The sequence below is a fragment of the Camellia sinensis genome, chromosome 8 (assembly GCF_055761805.1).
Source record: "Camellia sinensis isolate YWXY chromosome 8, ASM5576180v1, whole genome shotgun sequence".
NCBI classification, from domain to species: domain Eukaryota; kingdom Viridiplantae; phylum Streptophyta; class Magnoliopsida; order Ericales; family Theaceae; genus Camellia; species Camellia sinensis.
The window spans coordinates 192,205,038-192,224,353 of NC_138968.1; the positions used below are offsets into that span (position 1 = coordinate 192,205,038).

At 35.3% G+C, this 19,316-nt stretch overlaps 1 protein-coding gene and 1 pseudogene across 1 annotated transcript in view; both read right to left on the bottom strand.

The window, feature by feature from the left end:
• Positions 1 to 1,814: 1,814 nt before the first annotated feature.
• On the bottom strand, positions 1,815 to 6,313 carry LOC114318968 (cytochrome P450 71D9 pseudogene; annotated as a pseudogene).
• A 331-nt stretch (positions 6,314 to 6,644) lies between these two features.
• Positions 6,645 to 19,316, bottom strand: part of LOC114318971 (premnaspirodiene oxygenase) — a 28,408-nt gene continuing 15,736 nt past the window's right edge. The window contains 3 exon segments of the mRNA XM_082884487.1: positions 6,645 to 7,421; positions 16,268 to 17,094; positions 19,231 to 19,293. Of these exon segments, the coding sequence (XP_082740613.1) occupies positions 6,801 to 7,421; positions 16,268 to 16,951 (1,305 nt within the window). The 5' untranslated portion in view covers positions 16,952 to 17,094; positions 19,231 to 19,293 and the 3' untranslated portion in view covers positions 6,645 to 6,800.

Consider the following 19,316-nt stretch of genomic DNA (forward strand, 5'->3'; position numbering starts at 1 on the left):
CTTGGTTGACCGCAATGTTAGCCGAGGTAAAGCTATCAGCCGAGGTAAAGGGTAAGCCGAGGTAAAGATGTCAGCCGAGGTAAAGGTGTTAGCCACGGTAAAAAGAGTTTAGCAAGTGGATCGCAAGTGTTAGCTCGGTCCAAGTGTAATGACGGTCACCAGACGGAGTAAAGGTCAGGGTATTCAAAACCAAGGTATTTGGGCTTCTTGCGGTGGACCTAGCTATCATTAGCTTGGTCGGGGGTTTACTACGGTTAGCACGGTAGTAAGTAAACACCACAGTTGGAGCATGTCAAACCGAGGTACACGCAGTGAAAGGAAGAACCAAGCTAGCTGGAGCTCGGTCTAGTCTGCGGCTTTAGCATGGTCATGATAGCTCGGTCGTATTGACATCCAACCGTGGTAAAACCATCTCACTTGGTTTAAGCAGTGAGGGGGGTGTTGAAGGATAAAGCATTATCTTTCAAGAATGTGATTCCTAGGAGGACTCTACATGGAGGAGTAAGAGTCCTACTTGGATTGTGCCACGCGGAACCTATAAAAGCTTATAACATCACCTATGGAAAGGTAACACAACTTTGATACACAGAGCTTTTTGTCTACTTGTCTATTTTGCTGACTTAGGCATCAGAGGGGTTTCCGGCACACACCCGCCGGCTAGCTCACGTTTGTGTTTTCAGGGAGTAAAGCGACGACGTTTGGAGGAGTGCAGACTTGATCAACAGGATTACACGAGAATGTTTATTTCTTTCCCGTACAATATATATATGTCTTGTTTGTTTTGTATAAGTTGATGATGATAAGAAGCAATCCTTGATTTTTAATATGTTATCTAGTCTAATAAAGTGGCTACAGAGAAGTCCAACTTGAATTGAAATTCCTATAAGTTGTCCCAAAACATCTGTCTTTCTGTTTCAATCTCTCTCACTATATAGTATTTCTCAAATTAAAAACAACTGTTGTCACATAGTGAGGAGCTGAGGTTGGAGACAAGATTACCACCATTGGGAAAATTATTGGATACTTCTGGAATATCATTTGGTATTGTCTATATGGTAATCTCGATCAATGAGAAATTGTAACACAAACTAAGTGAATCATCACCAAACTTAGGGAGAAATAAACATCACAAATGAACCAAACTGGGAAGAAATAACACCACAAATGATATCAAACTACTTTCCGTAAGAGTTAAATCTGCAATTTTACACCACAAAATGATACTATACAACCACTAGGCCAAAGGCCTTGGAAACAACATAAATACTAGATAGTGATATCAAATATCAATAACAATGTAAGTATCATTGTTACATTTAATTTTATTTTTTTTAAATGAATATACTCCCTCCGTCCCACAATAATAGTCCCTTTTGGGGATTCTAACTTTTTAGTGGGATGTGTAATTATTGCTTTGAAGTCAAATCAAAATATATTAATTTACCATATTGCCCCTTTTATTCTCATTATTAAATATATTTATAATTGTTTTTAAAGGGTAGTTTTGGAATTTTCTAGAATTTTATGTTTTGACTTTTCAAAATAGACATATTTTGGGACATCCAAAAAAGGAAAGATGGACAAATAATATGGGATGGAAGGAGTAATTAATTTCATTTATCTTCTCTTTTCTTTTCACTTAACAAATTCAAAAATCTAAACATAGCATTAAGGTTGCCTCTCTGAGTTTATTGGAATAATTACCCTTGCATTTGAGAGGATACGAGTCTTGTAAATCAATTAATAGAAAAAAGTGAAAAAGATAAAAATGGAAAGAGAACCTTAATTGATAATCACACTAAACAATATTAAACTTGATAATTAAAAGCAAAATAAATTCTCAATATATATATTTCCTGACTTTGATTTTTTAGTTCAAGCACTATATAATCACACTATATATATCTTTTACAAAAAAAGGATAATTAGAGTTCTAAAATTGACTAAAACATAAATAAATTAAGTAGGTACCAAGTACATCTATTCTTCAACATGCAGAAACTGGTGACAAAACACTCAAGAAAATGAATCCCACAATGTCTGAACTACACAATAGAACCCATCACTTGTAAGTGTCCTGTGACCGATTTATGTGCTATCTTTTTCCTCCATGTTTCAATTTGGTATACGTTTATAAGGGACAGCAATTAAGCTGAGGTCTTCCTTTTCTTCTAACTGTCACAGCAAAGGCCTCAGTCATGTCTAGTTCCTCTTGGTTCATTCCACCAGGGAGCTTCCAATCAAAATGATACAAAAACTGTGCAAGTGGCATTTCAACATTAGCCAGCCCAAATGCCATCCCTGGGCATATCCTTCTTCCAGCACCAAATGGTATAAATTCGAAGTTATTCCCTTTGAAATCAATTGAACTATCAAAAAATCTCTCTGGCCTAAAGCACTCAGGATCACTCTAGTAGTTTGGATCTCTTCCGATTGCCCACGCATTGATGATGACTTTGGTTTTCATGGAATTTCATACCCATTGATCTCACATCTCTCTCCACATTCTCTTGGAAGTAGTAGAGGAAGTGCAGGGTGTAATCGAAGCGTCTCTTTGATCACCAACTTCAAGTAGTTCAATTCTTGAATGCCCGTTTCATTAACCTTTCCTTTGCCATTGAAAACCTGTCTCACCTCGGCTTGTGCCTTTCTCATGATTCTTGGGTTTTTCATCATTTCAGACATGGCAGTCTACAGTCATTGCTGATGTCTCACTCCCAGCACCGAAAATGTCCTGATAATATAGAATTGACAAACATGAATTAACAATTGAAATCCTGTTTGCTTGTCTTCATATTCAACAAAATAAATTTAATCAAGGAAAATCAGGTTCTTCCCCAATAACAAATAAAATCCTGAGTTTTTAATTTCTTCACTTTAATCTCTGGTCTTATAAAATGATTCCAATCTAACCATTCATCCATTAAAGTCTAAATGCACTAACGGAAAGGGGAAGGGGTGAGTGTATAGTAGAAATGAGATAGGTGGTAAGTGGTGATTGTGATTTGGTGTAGTTGAAGTGAAGTTGGCATTGACGTTAAGTTGAAAGAACGAATGAGAAGATGCCACTTGTGTTGCACAAATTTTGCACCCTTTAAATGAAAATGGATGGATAGTTGAGATTGAGAAAGCTTTAAAAGACACTGATTTAAATTGAAGAAGTTAAAAATCCGGGTTTTAGCTGTTTATGCTCTTTTTTGTGTAATTTTCCCATTAAATGAAAATAATAATTTTATATAAAGGACATTGGCCTTTTTAAAGGCTTAGTTCTGGTAGATGCAACCTCTTAGGTGTAAATAATTTCTTCTGGCCAGTCCATATAGGGCTTTATTCCGACTTTAATTTGAACCCGTGGAAATGGATGGTGGGATTGATCCCCAATTAGGCAGTCCAATAGACCGGATACCAAGTTATAAAAAAAAAAAAAAAAAAAAAAAAAACTTGGAGACTTGGTCAGTTACAAAGGTCTAATGCTAAACTTCAATATGGTAATGGACTCAGTCTCTGTCGTCTTGCCCGCTATATGTTCATTGATGATGTTTCCGAGTATCCTATCTGCCTCTTTTTGCAGCTTCTCAATTTTGGACTTTATTCCGCTGATCAAATGAAGCCACTCAGCAGAAGGATAAAAATCAGCAATGTTGAACCCTGCTGCAGCCTTTACAGTTTCCTCCATAATCGATATGTACGATTCTTGATCCTTAGTTTTATTACCAAAAGCAGCCCTCGAAGTGACGGTGTATGCTGATGAGTAAATTTTCTGAGTCAGATTGATGGGTGATCCTGCCTTCGAAGCGATCCATTTGATGAAATTTGATGACTCTTCTTCTCTAATTGATCGGAATGATTGAACACGCTTTGCGCTCAGAAGCTCCAATGTGCAAATTTTCCATATTCGTCTCTAATATTCACCATATGGAGCAAAGGCAATGTTAGTAAAACCATAGGTCATGATCTTTGTAGCAAGAATTTGAGGCCTTGTTGCAAAGATGAGGTCGTGTGTTTTCATCACTTCCTTAGCAATTTCTGGCGAAGAAATTATAAAAGTGGGGATTTCACCGAATTGTGGGCTCATCAGGGGTCCATGTTTGTTGGCCAAGTCTTGTAGGGCATGGTGAGGTAAAGAGCCGGCAAGCTGGTCCAAGTTTCCTATGAGAGGTAGCTTCCGTGGTCCCAGGGGGAGATTTGAAGCTGAGTTATTGGTTTTGGATCTCTTACCTGTTTTCAGAACAATGAATACAAAGAGGAACAAAGTACAAAGGATTGAGAAGGAGGGAAATTGAAACTCCGTAGGATAAAAGAAACAAGTTCTTTTGAAAGGTCTTGTGGGATGATCGATGAAATTGCAGTGATTCCAGTTTTATGCATTGTGGAGCCTTGGATTTTTGCAGATGTCTGATTCCCACTCAACTAAATGTTTTGTTTTCTAGTTTTTTGGAATTATAGAAGAGAAAAATAGTTGCTCTTTGAGTTGATTCTTTTCCTTCTTTTATATATGAGATATTTGGCTTCATCTAGTGTATTAAACATCGAAAACAAAAACAAAAAATAAACATGAATGGCGACGCAATAATGCACCATAATTTTATTCTATTGTTGTTATTTTTTTGTTGGGAGAATTACACTAATAGTCCCTATAAGGACAATTGAGACACATGTAACCCTGAATTTTGAATCTTGTTCCAAATAAGGATAATTGAAGATATCATTACTCAATTTCAAGGGTAAAGTTGTCAATTTGATAAAATATAAACTAATTTGATAAAAATAAACGTCAAAAAAATATTTTTAAAATTATTTCTACTGACCCAAACTAAAATTATGTAAAATTGATAAATCTTTTACGCATTTATTTATTTATTTATTTTACCAAATTAATTTTTATTATGTGTTTGGATGATAATCATGTAATGAGTGATTGTTAAGCTTTTAATGTGTAATCGATATATTTAATATATGAAATGTTTTTAGTTTTGGATTTTTGATTTAATGGATTGGTTTAATATTGATATCAAAGTGTCGCCATATTTGACTTTTGAAAAAATAGAAACTAATTTAATGAAAATAAAAACAATTACCCATTACATGATTATCATCCAAACACATAATAAAAATTAATTTGGTAAAAACAAATAATAATAACTGTGTAAAAGATTTATCAATTTTACATTTTATCTTTGGTGATTAGAAATAATTTTTAAAAATTCAAAAATATTTTTTTGACATTTATTTTTGTCAAATTAATTTATATTTTATCAAATTAATTACTTTGCCCTTGAAATTGAGCAATGGTATTTTCAATTATTCTTATTTGGAACAAGATTCAAAATTTATGGTCAAATGTGTCACAATTAAAAAGTCAGAGATCAAAGTAACACAAGTTTTAATCTATAAAGATTGCTAGTATAATTTGCCCTTTTTTGTTTAGTCGTCCAAAGATTAAAAACAAACAACCAAAAAAAAAAAAAAATGGAAAGAAGAAGGAGGAGGAGGAAACACAACATAACAGGGGAAAAAAAAAACCAAAAAATAAAAAAATAAAGGGGAAAAAAAACACCTTTTTCCACTCACAATCTCAATTTTCAGTGTTCTATCATAAAACAACCCTATCTCTAAGTATTGGATGAAACCTATTAATTTGCTAAAACTTATTTGTGATGTTCAAATTTTGGCAACCACAAAGTATCTAGGATTGAAATTTGGAAATAGACATCTACCATAGATTAGTTAAAGCTTGAAACTATCTTCAATGGACATCTCATTTCCAATAGCATTAGATGACAATTTCCATTCAACAACAAATCTAATATATTCTAGCAGAGATTTCATGACTGCCAAAGCATACCTTGCTAAAAAGACAATGGAATTTCTCACAAATCATGGTTGATATTGATTATGAGTGGCTTACCTGTCAAAAAGACAGCAGAAGAAAACTTTCTTTGGAATATGCAAAGAACAAAAAATGTAAAGGGAATTTTTCCATTTCATACTCATAGCACAATGTGGTCGTGGAACATAAGAGAACAATGTAAAAAGCAAATATATGACAAGAATCATGTCTACTTGATACCTAATAATAATGCATGGTGGTCTTGGCAACGTTTTCCCACTATTTTAATGGCAAAAACAAGCAGCCCAACAAAGAGCTTGTTGTGTGTTATCAGCAGCTCAAAAGCATTTCTGTTTGCTAATAGAACTTCAGCTCACTTAAAAGTAAAAACAAAAATTTGAAATTCAAGAAACAGTGCACATAACTAATACAAGCTGGATCTCTCTCTTTCACTGCCCTCAAATCATCTTTAACAGCAGTCATGATTTCTTGATCCATAAGGTTGCCTCTCTATGAAAAGAAATTAGTAAGGCTGCCTCTCTATGAATTCATTCGAATAATTAACCTTGAATTTGAGATTATACGAGTCTTGTATACCAATTAATAGAAAAAAATGAGAAAGATAAAAATGGAACGAGAACCTTAATTGATAATCACACTAAACAATATTAAACTTGATAATTAAAGGCAAAAGAAATACTCAACATATGTATCTCTTCAATCTGATTCTTTAGATTTCATGCTCAGTATATCTTTTACAAGAAAATATAATTAGAGTTCAGAAATTGACTGAAACATAAATAAATTAAGGAGTGAGACAATACCAAATGCATCTATGCTTCAACATATAGAAACGGGTCACAAAATACCCAAAAAAATGAATCCCACAATGTCTGAGCTCCACATAGGGCCCATCACTTGTAAGTGTCTTGGGACCGATTTCTAAGCTCGTATCTTTTTTGTCCATGTTTCAATTTGGTATGGGTTTATAAGGGACAGCAATTAAGTTGAGATCTTCTTTTCTCCTAACTGTAACAGCAAAGGCCTCAGTCAAGTCTAGTTTCTTTTGGTTCATTCCACCAGGGAGCTTCCAATCAAAATGATACAAAAACTGTGTAAGTGGCATTTCAACATTGGCCAGTCCAAATGCCATCCCTGGGCATATCCTTCTTCCAGCACCAAATGGTATAAATTCAAAGTTATTCCCTTTGAAATCAATTGAACTATCAAAAAATCTCTATGGCATAAAGCACTCAGGATCACTCCAGTAGTTTGGATCTCTTCCGATTGCCCACCCATTGATGATGACTTTGGTTTTCACCGGAATTTCATACCCGTTGATCTTACATCTCTCTCCACATTCTCTTGGAAGTAGCAGAGGAAGTGTAGGGTGTAATCGAAGCGTCTCTTTGATCACCTACTTAAAGTAGTTCAATTCTTGAATGCCCGTTTCATCAACCTTTCCTTTGCCATTGAAAACCTGTCTCACCTCGGCTTGTGCCTTTCTCATGATTCTTGGGTTTTTCATCATTTCTGACATGGCCTAGTCTACAGTAGTTGCTGATGTCTCACTCCCAGCACTGAAAATGTCCTGATAATATAGAATTGACAAACTTCAGTTAACAATTAAAATCCTGTTTTCTTGTCTTCACAGTCGACAAAATAAATTTAATCAAGGGAAAAAATCAGGTTCTTCTCCAATAACAACTAAAATCCTGAGTTTTTAATTTCTTCACTCTAAACTCTGGTCTTATGAAATGATTCCAATCTCAACCATTCATCCATTAAAGTCTAAATGTACTAATGGAAAGGGGAAGAGGAAGGAGAAGGAGAAGGCGAGTGTGGCGGGTGACGCTAGGGGAACAGGAAGGGGAGGACACTGTGTGGTTAGGTGAATAGTAGAAATGAGATGGGTGGTAAGGGGTGATTGTGATTTGGTGTAGTTGAAGTGAAGTTGGCATTGACGTTAAGTTGAAAGAACGAATGAGAAGATGTTGTTAAAAATTGGGCGCCCATGTGGCATGACCCTTTGAACCTTTTGAACCTTATCCATGTAAGTTTGAATTTAAATTCAAAACTAACTTGGATAACCACTTAGGATATCCATATCTATCATATCAACTGATATGGATAGATGAGATATTATCCTATATATCTTATATGATATGGGATATGGGTGATTAAGAGAAAAACAACGTATGTCGTATGTTTTTCCCATATACTGACACTCTCCCAAAAATACAACGATCAAGAGCCATTTTGCACTATGACTTGTGTGGGTGATATTCATTCTGTAATATCATCCCATTGCTGGGTTGATTGATCAGATTTAGGAAGCACGTGATTTACCCACGAGATCTTTCAATTCAGACTCTGCAGAAAAAGGTATGACCATAATTTTTTCATCCGTTGCGTTTACTTAAGATTTACATTGGTATCAGAGCATGAATGGGTATTTTCGTGTTTTCTCTAATCATGTGTATATTTTATATATATATATATGTACACATTATATACATGAATGTTTATGAAGGAGGAAAATTTCAACTCCCATTAGATTGAGAGTATGGTACACCTCATTTTTATGTTCATTAAATGTGATTTTTGATGCCATAAATGTTTTTGTTGTGAAAAATGGAGTTCGGGAGTACCGAAATCGGACCAGAAAACACCCCGGAAGGCGGCGGGTGTGCCTCACGCTCCAGATGACGCCGTCAGCGGCGGACACGCGCTGCCACGCGCCATCACGCGCTAAGACGCGCTGCCACGCGTGCGCTGTTCTGCGTTTTCACACGCGCGCCGGGCACTGAGACACGCGCTGAGCCGCTCTCCGAGCCGAGCCGAGCCGAGCCGCGCCGTTTTTCTCCGCCGGCTTGGCTGCTGATGCATAAGGCTCTGTTTGTTCTGTTTTAAATTCTGAATCGCGTTAAATGGTCATAATTAATTCGTTATAGCTTTGTTTTAAGCGTGGTTGGTACCGTTAGACTCAGAATTAAATTTTTTATCTTCTGTAAAATTTTGAAAATTTTATAAAAATAAAAAATATTTTTCCTGAAATAATAATTCATTATTTATGGTTTAAAATGCATCTGGTGTTGCATGATTAAATTTATGGGGATGAATTTTTTATTGTAGACTACTGTTGTAGTTTACTATTTATTGGTATAGTTATAGCATTTTACCAAATTTTGAAATATTTATTTCTAATTTTATGTGTGTTTATTAGTTATTTAAAATTCCAGAAAATACCAGAAAATTCTAGAAAATTTCTGAAGTAATATAGTTTCTGTTATGGCATAATTTGAATATTAAATACAGCATATTGTTATTTTTTTCCTAGAGTTACTAATATGTTGTAATTATAATAGCATGATTAATTGTTATTTGTTTAAATTCCATTATTAATTGTGACATAGCATGAGTTGATTGTGAATCTATATTATGATGCTATTGTATGGAATTAGAATTTTTTATCATGCTTTTAGACATGCCATAGTCAGTGGGAGGTTATTCGGTTGAGAGAAATCTTTGTAGATTAACTCCCGAAAACTAATATTTTGCGCATAAATTAAATTAAATTTTGGATAATTGTCACCTGTGGCGCAATAGATGATTACGAGCATAGCGGATTTTCGATCTTGCGACTTGTGTAATATTGTCACTATTTAATTTAGATTTTTGTGGCAAAATTATATTATGCTAATTAAATTAATCCCAATGCGAATTTCTCTCTAAATTGACTTAGCTTACAGAACTTAATTGGTTGACCTAGACTTAGTAAAGATGTTCAAATGTGAACAGTGTAATCCCATTCTTTAGATGAGCAAAAGTCTTGGAGACTTTAGGTCAAACCTTAATTGAGCCAAAGTAAGGAAACATGACTCAAAGTCGTCGTGGTTTTGTTGCCTTGTTTGGCATAATAAAAACTAATGTGTGCGCTATGGTTAGCGGCACGCTACGTAGTTTTGGTTGGCGAGTTGTGGAGTTATGAAATTAGTAAGCCCTCAATAGATCTGTATATGATTTTGACTATTGAGCTGCACGGATTGACTTTGTAATTTGACTTGTAAATAATGTTACATCATTAAATGAAGTAACATTCAAGAGTCACTTCATCCAAGAAATGCGAGCTTAAATAAATTAGTCATTAAGTGTAAGACGAGTAGCCAGTATGAGCAGTGTTTTGCTTTCTACCCAATTATTGGGAGTGGATGGAGCAAAATTTCATGCAATATAATAGTGTGCGTTGAAATATCATGTGAATTTAAAAGATTAGCGCTTAGAAGCTGCAAAATCTATTGACACTATGTGAAAAGATTAGCGCTTAGAAGCTGCAAAATCTGTTAACACTGAGTGAAAAGATTAGCGCTTAGTGGCTGCAAAATCTATTAGCATTGCCAACTTGTTTAAGTCTGGACACTTACTGTTTCCACACTTGAGTGTGAGACATGAGGAGGGGCTTCTTTGTATGATTCCTTAGGTAGGCTAACGTTTTTTGAATAACGTTTACCACTAAGCACAAACGTTGCGGCATAGTAATGAAAAGGTCAAGGCCGACAAGGTTGTTATGACTCTAAGAATTTGACGCATGGCTCGTGAGAGCATTGTGTTGAATTAGACTCTTTAGCCTAATTCGCGCTTAAGTTACTTCAGGAGCTGTCATAGTTGATAGCTTATTCTCTCCTTCTTGTGGATAGTAGAATTAATTGTAAGTAACTATGAAGCGAGAAATAGATATGACAAGAGGAGTATCGTCATCTTTCAACTAGATGCATTAAAGTGTATAGAGAATAAAATTGACTTGAAGATGCAAGGGATTAGCACTTACTAGTTAAATTTGCGACTTAGGCGCACTTGATATCTCCATGACATCCTTTTATGATCTAGTGAATATGAATTAGTCGTGAGTCATTACCTAGTTGGGCCTAAACCTTTAAAACTTGTCTTCGAGAACTCACACATTAAGCTGATTGGAATTAGTTTATGATATTGGTCATGAACCAGTGGCTTATTATACTTAATCACATTAATGAGATGATGACACGATGGTTTGAGTAGGCCTTCTCAGGCCCACTCGCTTATGACATCCTGCTCTCATGTGAATGTGTAACTTTGTTCGCAATGGGTGCGCACAAGTAAGTAGGAAAGTCGTAGAAGGTCATTTGTTTTGGTGCATTTAGTCCACTATGATAATCGTGACTAGATATGTGTAAGGGTATGATAGATAAGCCTCAATCTCGACACATTTATATATTACGATACGCATCTGAGTCAAGACTATTTGATCTCCCATAAGTCAAGTTTTGAGATGATTTTTGAAAATTGGATGCTTAGAAAAGGAATTAAGGAATTAAGACTATTTTAGAAAAAAACTCTGTGAAGAGAAATGGATGCTTAGAAAATTGATTATTCCTAATACTCAATAACACAATGGTGTAGTAGAGATAAGGAATTAAGTATTGTTAATGTTAGGTGGACAATGGCGCAAAATGTTTCCCAATTGGGAATTGCACTAGTTTGTTGCTTATATCCCTAACTAAGTGCCCTCCATATCAGATTTTACACTCCATTTGAGTAATGGGTTAGCAGAGAGCCATCTATGGGCGATCTGTAACCGTTAAGCAGCTTATCGTTATTTTACTTCTCATAAGATTGCGAAGTTAAGACCTAGGGTTCTATAGCGCATTATTGTATGTTGTCTTGTAAACACAAAGGGTCGTGTGGCGCATTATTGTATGCGGTCATGCAAACCCTCCGGGTCATGTGCATATAGGTAAGCAGCTTTGTGGTAGTATAACTAAGGCACATAAAGTTTTCTTAGTAAAGGTAACGTGAATAGAGTTTTGGAACTCTATAAGATAGAGAATTCTAAGCATAGCGCTTTATGTAGCCTAGTTGAGAATGGAAAAAAATTTCCATTATCCTAGGGACAGTGGGAGCGATGTGCTTACTAATGGTTTAATCCGTTAGAGAAGAATACTCTACATTCTTAGTTACGTGGTAGTAATTGTGAAATTTTTCCACGTCATCACTGGGTGATTGAGAGGAAAACATTCATGATTGCTCCGCAAGATGATAAAGAGCCTACGATAATGCCAAAGACTCTAGTCCCCTGTTTTTAGAAAGTGGATTAATGTTGCGCAATTTAAGACAAAGTCTTTGAGGATTAACCATTTCTATAATTTGGTTGACTTTCCATTATGACGCGAAACTGTTCTAAAGTTATGCGTAATTTGGATAGTCATTGTTGAGGCATAAGGCTTGCTAGATACCGAAAAGTCGCACCATTGAGGAAAATGTAGACCATGAGAAGACTTCCTCCTGGGAAGTGAGGTTATTTCGACTTAGGCTATGATTGACATAAGTTCGGAACATTGATTTGTGGACATTGTGACCCAACTTCTTGTTGGAGAATTCTATAAGTAGATCCGTAAGGATTTACCTTCTGCTTTTATGGTGAAAAGTTAAGAGCGCAAAAAAGGTTGCTAGTTCCAATAAATCTTTTACAGCCTTAAACAGTTATCCAAATAGTGGTTCTTAGATTTCGTCAAGCCATGATAGGCCGACGATGATCGATGAAGATCACTGAGGTATGATCAATGGTCCTAAAAGAACTTTTTCCTTACTTAGTCATTATGAGCCAGGAATTTATAAGGTTGTCGCTACCTAGGGTAGACAGTCCTCTATTTTAGATATGATGGACATGGGTGATGTAATTTATATGCTCGGATGTATGATCCTTAGGGATTGTTTTAGGAAAACTCTCGGTTTGTCTTCGATGACTTACATAAAGAATAACCTAGAATGATTCTAGATGCAAAATTGCAAATCCATTGACTTACCTATCGGTAAAAGCCAGAGCCTTAGCTATTAAGTGAATCCTCGGATTGTCTTTAGGAGAAACAGATGACCTATATTCCTTGATCTTTTCTTTGTTGTGGGAGCCTAAAGTACGCTATGTGGGCGTATTCGGCATGGTAAGTGTTATCTTTGGTAAATGGTCAACTGAGTTGTTTAGACATTGGCCTTGCTCATTAGACTGTGGATAAAATGTTTTACTAGCAGTATATTAATTTGCTCCTTGTAAGATTCAATGCGCTAGTTGGGCACATATGCGCTAGTTGGGCGTATCAAGAATGAACGCAAATTGGTCACCAAAATATCTTTAGAGAGGTTATTGCGCAAGAGATAGTGATCTTAAATCACTTCATGTGAGGCGCACATGGTGGATTCCGTTGTATATACTTATCGCAAAAGGTGCTGATAAGGCTTATGTTTGGAATCTAAAATTGTGATCTTGAATCACTTCATGTGAGGCGCACATGGTGGATTCCGTTGTATATACTTATCGCAAGAGTTGCTGATAAGGCTTATGTTTGGAATCTAGAATTGCGCAAGCTGTGGTCAAATTTTTTTTTTTTTTTAAATCGATCGCTTATTTTGAGATGATGGGATGCTGACACTATTATGGTTTGTGTCATAATAATTAGCAGATGATGATGTCAGCAGGCAAGATTGGCTCACTCACACGAGCAATCGCCCTTGGCGCTTGGGAGCAAGCAAGGATGAGACTAGTGGTTTATTTTTATTTGAAGCCGAGAGAGGCTTAAATAATCCACTATGCATGTCGCCTTGGTTACAACCAAGATGAGGTCGTGTTAAGGACCAAGCATGGATGTTAGTGCCCACTTTTCATGTTGTGCCTGTTATGATTAGCTAGATGTGAGATCTCATTTGGCGCCTGGAAGGCGAGCAAATAGAGAATTCGGGTTAGGCGCTAGAAAGCGACTAGACTAATATATGTACAGTGTATCAAGGATGACGTCACTCTTTTGGAAGAGTTACTCCACCGTAACATGTATTCATACTATATGTGCTTGGCGACTGAGTAATGAGGTGAGAGAATGGATCCCTGTTTCCTCACTGTGAGTCTTACGTGTCATTATTGATATGACTTTCATTTATGTACCATTTTGTAACTTTTGACTATGTCATAAGGTAAGGGGTTGATGTTCTACTACTTTGGTATGTTGTCTGCAGTCATGTATGATTCGGCCTTAAGGGACATCACTGGGAAAGCAGTCAATCCTAAACTAAATGGCATGAGGGCAAAGGGAAGATCATCTAGTATTACACCACTGTTGTATATTCACTGCCGGCAACTCACATCGCTCTGTATGAGAGGCGGATTAAGTGTGAATATATTGCAAGAATTGAAAGGGTCAAACATGCTCTTTTTGAGGGATTAGAGATGTTTTTTGGACCGGTGTAATTAGATGGGTCTAGGGTATATGAGACACTATTTATTTTTTTGGGGTTAATGTCTCTATGCTGGTTCATTTTGAGTTTCTAGTATAGAGCTCCCACATGCAGGTGTTCTCAACGGTCGCATGGTGTAGTGGCTAGTATGAGATTGTTCATTTTTTGGGGAGATTGAGATAGAGATGTGGCAGTGTCATGCCAACTCATGTCCGAGTGGAAGATGTTAGAAATTGGGCGCCCATGTGGCATGACCCTTTGAACCTTTTGAACCTTATCCATGTAAATTTGAATTTAAATTCAAAACTTACTTGGATAACCACTTAGGATATCCATATCTATCATATTAACTGATATGGATAGATGAGATATTATCCTATATATCTGATATGATATGGGATATGGGTGATTAAGAGAAAAACAACGTATGTCGTATGTTTTTCCCATATACTGACACTTTCCAAAAAAGACAACAATCAAGAGACATTTTACACTGTGACTTGTGTATGTGATATTCATTCTGTAATATCACTCCATTGCTGGGTTGATTGATCAGATTCAGGAAGCATGTGATTTACCCACGAGATCCTTCAATTCAGACTCTGTAGAAAAAGGTATGACTATAATTTTTTCTTCCACTGTGTTTATACTTTGTTTTACAAATTTCATATGTGTTGCACAATTTTTGCTCCCTTTAAATGGAGATGGATGGATAGTTGAGATTGAGAAAGCTTTAAAAGACTCGGATTTAAATTGAAGAAGTTAAAAATCCAAGGTTTAGTTATTTCTGCTCTCTTTTGTGTAATTTTCCCTTTAAATGAAAATAACAATCCTACATAAAGGACATCGGCCTTTTCAAAGGCTTGGTTCTGGCAGATAAAACCTCCTAGATGCAAACAATTTCTCGAGGCCAGTCTATATGGGGCTTTATCCGGACTTTAATTTCAACCCGTGAAAGTGGACAGTGAGATTGATCCCCAGTTTAGTTGGCCCAATGGACCGGATACCGAGTTATCAAAAAGAAAAAAACAACTTGGAGACTTGGTCAGTTACAAAGGAATAATACGAAACTTCAATATGATAATGGACTTTAGTGATTTATTTGAGGTGCAAAGGTTTTGAAAAGCGGTTACGATCGCTGTAACGGTGGCAGTGGCGCGGTTACGAGATGTAAAGGTCGTAGCGTAACGATTGTGGTAACCGAAATCGTGAATTTTTTTTATTTTTCATACAATTTGAAAAAAATTTACCGAAATGCGTATTTTTTTTTCATAATCATATTTATTGGGTTTTAAAATAAATATTTATCAATGTTTGTAAATTTTTAAGTATGATCTAAATCAACAAATCAATAACATGTTCTTCATCTTTCATCTTCTCTCTCTATCTCTTACTCCTCCATCTTAAAAAGCGGCCGTAACCGTTACCACCTGCTACAGCCGCTTTGCGGTGTGATTGAGATTCACGGATGTGTCGGTTGTAACGGCCTGTTATGTACTGTTACGTAATGGTTCCAAACTACTTCTTTCGAAAAAAAAACGAAAAAGAAAAAGCTGAAAATAGGGAAAGAGTGATAGAGAGAGAAGTGGAAAGATGAGGAGGGAAGATAGAGGAGTGAGAGAGAGAGAGAGAGAGAGAGAGAGAGAGAAGAGGGAAGATGAATAACATGTTATTGATTTGTTGATTTGGATCATACTTAAAAATTTACAAACATTGATCAATATTTATTTTAAAACCCAATAAATATGATTATGGAAAAAAAAATGTGTATCGGTAAATTTTTTTCAAATTGTATGAAAAATAAAAAAATTCACAGTTTCGGTTACCGCAACCGTTACGCTATGGCCTTTACACCCCGCAACCGCAACCGGGCCACCGCCACAGTTACGGCGACCGCAACTGCTTTTCAGAACCTTGATCTTCCCTCTTCTCTCTCTATCCCTCCTCTCTCATTTTCAACTTTTTTTTTTGTTTTTTTTTTTTAAAGAAGCAGTTTGGAACCGTTACGTAACGGTGCGTAACAGACCGTTACGGCAGTCGCTACGGCCAACACACCTGTGAATCTCAATCACACTGCAAAAGCGGTCGTAGCGGGTGGCGGTAACCACCACAACCGTTACGTAACGGCGTTACGTAACAGTTGCGGCCGCTTTTTAAAACCTTGGATGCAACCCTAACCTGGATAACCGCTTTGATGTTGTCAATAGTCAAGGAAAATTCATTTGTCCCGTGATCATGATATTTTAGAAGAGCATCAACCAGATCTTCATCTGCTCTATCCTTGCCAGTCTCTGTCGCCTTGCCTGCTATATGTTCGTTGATGATGTTTTCGAGTATCCTATCTGCCTCTTTTTGCAGCTTCTCAATTTTGGACTTTATTCCGCTGATCAAATGAAGCCACTCAGCAGAAGGATAAAAATCAGCAATGTTGAACCCTGATGCAGCCTTTACAGTTTCCTCCATAATCAATATGTACGATTCTTGGTCCTTAGTCTTATTACCAAAAGCAGCCCTCGAAGTGATGGTGTATGCTGATGAGTAAATTTTCTGAGTCAGATTGATGGGTGATCCTGCCTTCAAAGCGATCCATCTAATGAAATTTGATGACTCTTCTTCTCTAATTGATCGAAATGATTGAACACGCTTTGCGCTCAGAACCTCCAATGTGCAAATTTTCCTCATTTGCCTCCAATATTCACCATATGGAGCAAAGGCGATGTTAGTAAAACCATAGGTCATAATCTTTGTAGCAAGAATCTGAGGCCTTGTTGCAAAGATGAGATCGTGTGTTTTCATCACTTCCTTTGCGATTTCTGGTGAAGAAATTATAACAGTGGGGACTTCACCGAATTGTAGGCTCATCAGGGGTCCATGTTTGTTGGCCAAGTCTCGTAGGGCATGGTGAGGTAAAGAGCCGGCAAGTTGGTGCAAGTTTCCTATGAGGGGTAGCTTCCGTGGTCCCGGGGGGAGATTTGAAGCTGAGTTATTGGTTTTGGATCTCTTACCTGCTTTCAGAACAATGAATACAAAAAGGAATAAGGTACAAAGGACTGAGAATGAGGGAAATTGAAACTCCATAGGAAAAAAGAAACAAGTTTTTTAGAAGGGTGTTGTGGGATGATTGATGAAATTGCATTGATTCCAGTTTTATGCATTGTGGAGCCTTGAATTTTTGCAGATGTATGATTCCCTTTTCGACTAAGAGTTTTGCTTTCTAGTTTTTGGGAATCTTAGTTGAGAAAAATATATGCTCTTTGAGTTAATTCTTTCTTTTTTATATATGAGATATTTGGCTTCATCTAGTCTATTAAACATTTCAAACAAAAAAGCAAAAACAAAAAACAAACATAAACGTCAAAGCAATTATGCACTAGAATTTAGTTTATTGTTATTTTTTTTGTTTAGTCATCCAAAAAAAAAAAAAAGAAGACGAAGAAGAAGGGAACACAACCATCACAACAGAACAGGGGACAAAACAAAAAATAAAGGGTAAATTACACTGGCGCCCCCTGAGGTTTATATTTATTACAGTTTTTTCTTTACCTTTTGAAAATTACATCTCCCCCTTGAGGTTTAAAGTTTCATTACTGATTCCCCCTCAGTCCTTTTAATTTTTTTAAATACCAATTTTATCCTCATTGGGTAAATTACATTGACACCCCTCATATTTTAAAAATTACAATCCCTTCCCAAAGATTTAAAGTAATATTACTAATTGCCCCCTCAGTTAGTATTAGTTGGAAAAAAAAAATTCATTGAAAAAAAAAATTAATTGAAAAAAGAAAAATTTGTTAGTAAAATTTTTAAATTTTTGTTTAAAAACCAACATAAACTCATTTTTTAAATTTATGTTTTTTCCTCAAATTTACAAACTGAGACAACCATTTATAAACTAAAAAAATTATCAAACAAGTTTTCATGACAGTTTTTAAAATTTTTGTAAATATAAATTGAAAACTGAAAATGAAATGGTTACCAAGCAAGCTTCAGATGGTAAAAATGTCGTAAAATTAACAAATGATTAAATAAGTTACCAACATAATGACTTATCAAAAGATTCTTAGGCTATGTATGGTTTGACTTTTAGAATTTTTTTTAAAAAAATAAAAATTAATTTGGTTAATAAATAAAAAATAAAAAATTAATTTTCATTTCGTTTAAAAAAATATTTTTTTTTATTTTTTATTTCTTAACCAAATTAATTTTAAATTTTAAATTTTTTTTTTCTAAAAATCAAACCATACATAGAATCTTTTGATAAGTCATTTCTTACGTTGGTAACTTATTTAATTATTTTTTTATTTTACAATATTTTTACCATCTGAGACCTGTTTGATAACCATTTCGTTTTCAGTTTTCAATTTATATTTACAAAAATTTAAAAAACTGTCATAAAAACTTGTTTAATAATTTTTTTAGTTTATAAATGGTTGTCTCAGTTTGTAAATTTGAGAAAAAAACGTAAATTTAAAAAATGAGTTTACGTTAATTTTTAAACAAAAATTTAAAAATTTTACTAACAAAATTTTTTTTTTGAATTAATTTTTTTCCAATTAATATTTTTTTTCCAACTAATACTAACCGATGGGGCAATTGATAATGCTACTTTAAACCTTAGGGAGGGGATTGTAATTTCTAAAATGTGAGGGGTGTTAATATAATTTACCCAATGAGGGTAAAATTGGTATTTAAAATAATTAAAAGGTCTGAGGGAAAATCTGTAATGAAACTTTAAATCTCAGGGGGGAAATGTAATTTCCAAATGATGAGAAAAAACTGTAATAAACATAAATCTCAGGGAGTGTCAATGTAATTTACCCAAAAATGAAATAAATGAATAAAGGGGGAAAAACGATATTTTCCTCTCAATTTTGAGTGTTTCATAATAAAACAACCCCATCTCTATATTGGATGAAACCTATTAGTTTGCTAAATGTTATTTGTGACGCTCAAATTTTGGCAACCACAGAGTTAGACATCTAGCATTGAAAATTGGAAATAGATGTACCACAGATTAGTAAAAGCTTGAAACTATCTCTTCAATAGACATATCATTTCCAATAGCATTAGATGACAATTTCCTTTCAACAACAACAAATCTAATATATTCTAGCAGAGATTTCATGATTGCCAAAGCATACCTTGCTAAAAAGACAATGGAATTTCTCACAAATCATGGTTGATATTGATTATGAGTGGCTTACCTGTCAAAAAGACTCGGCAAAAG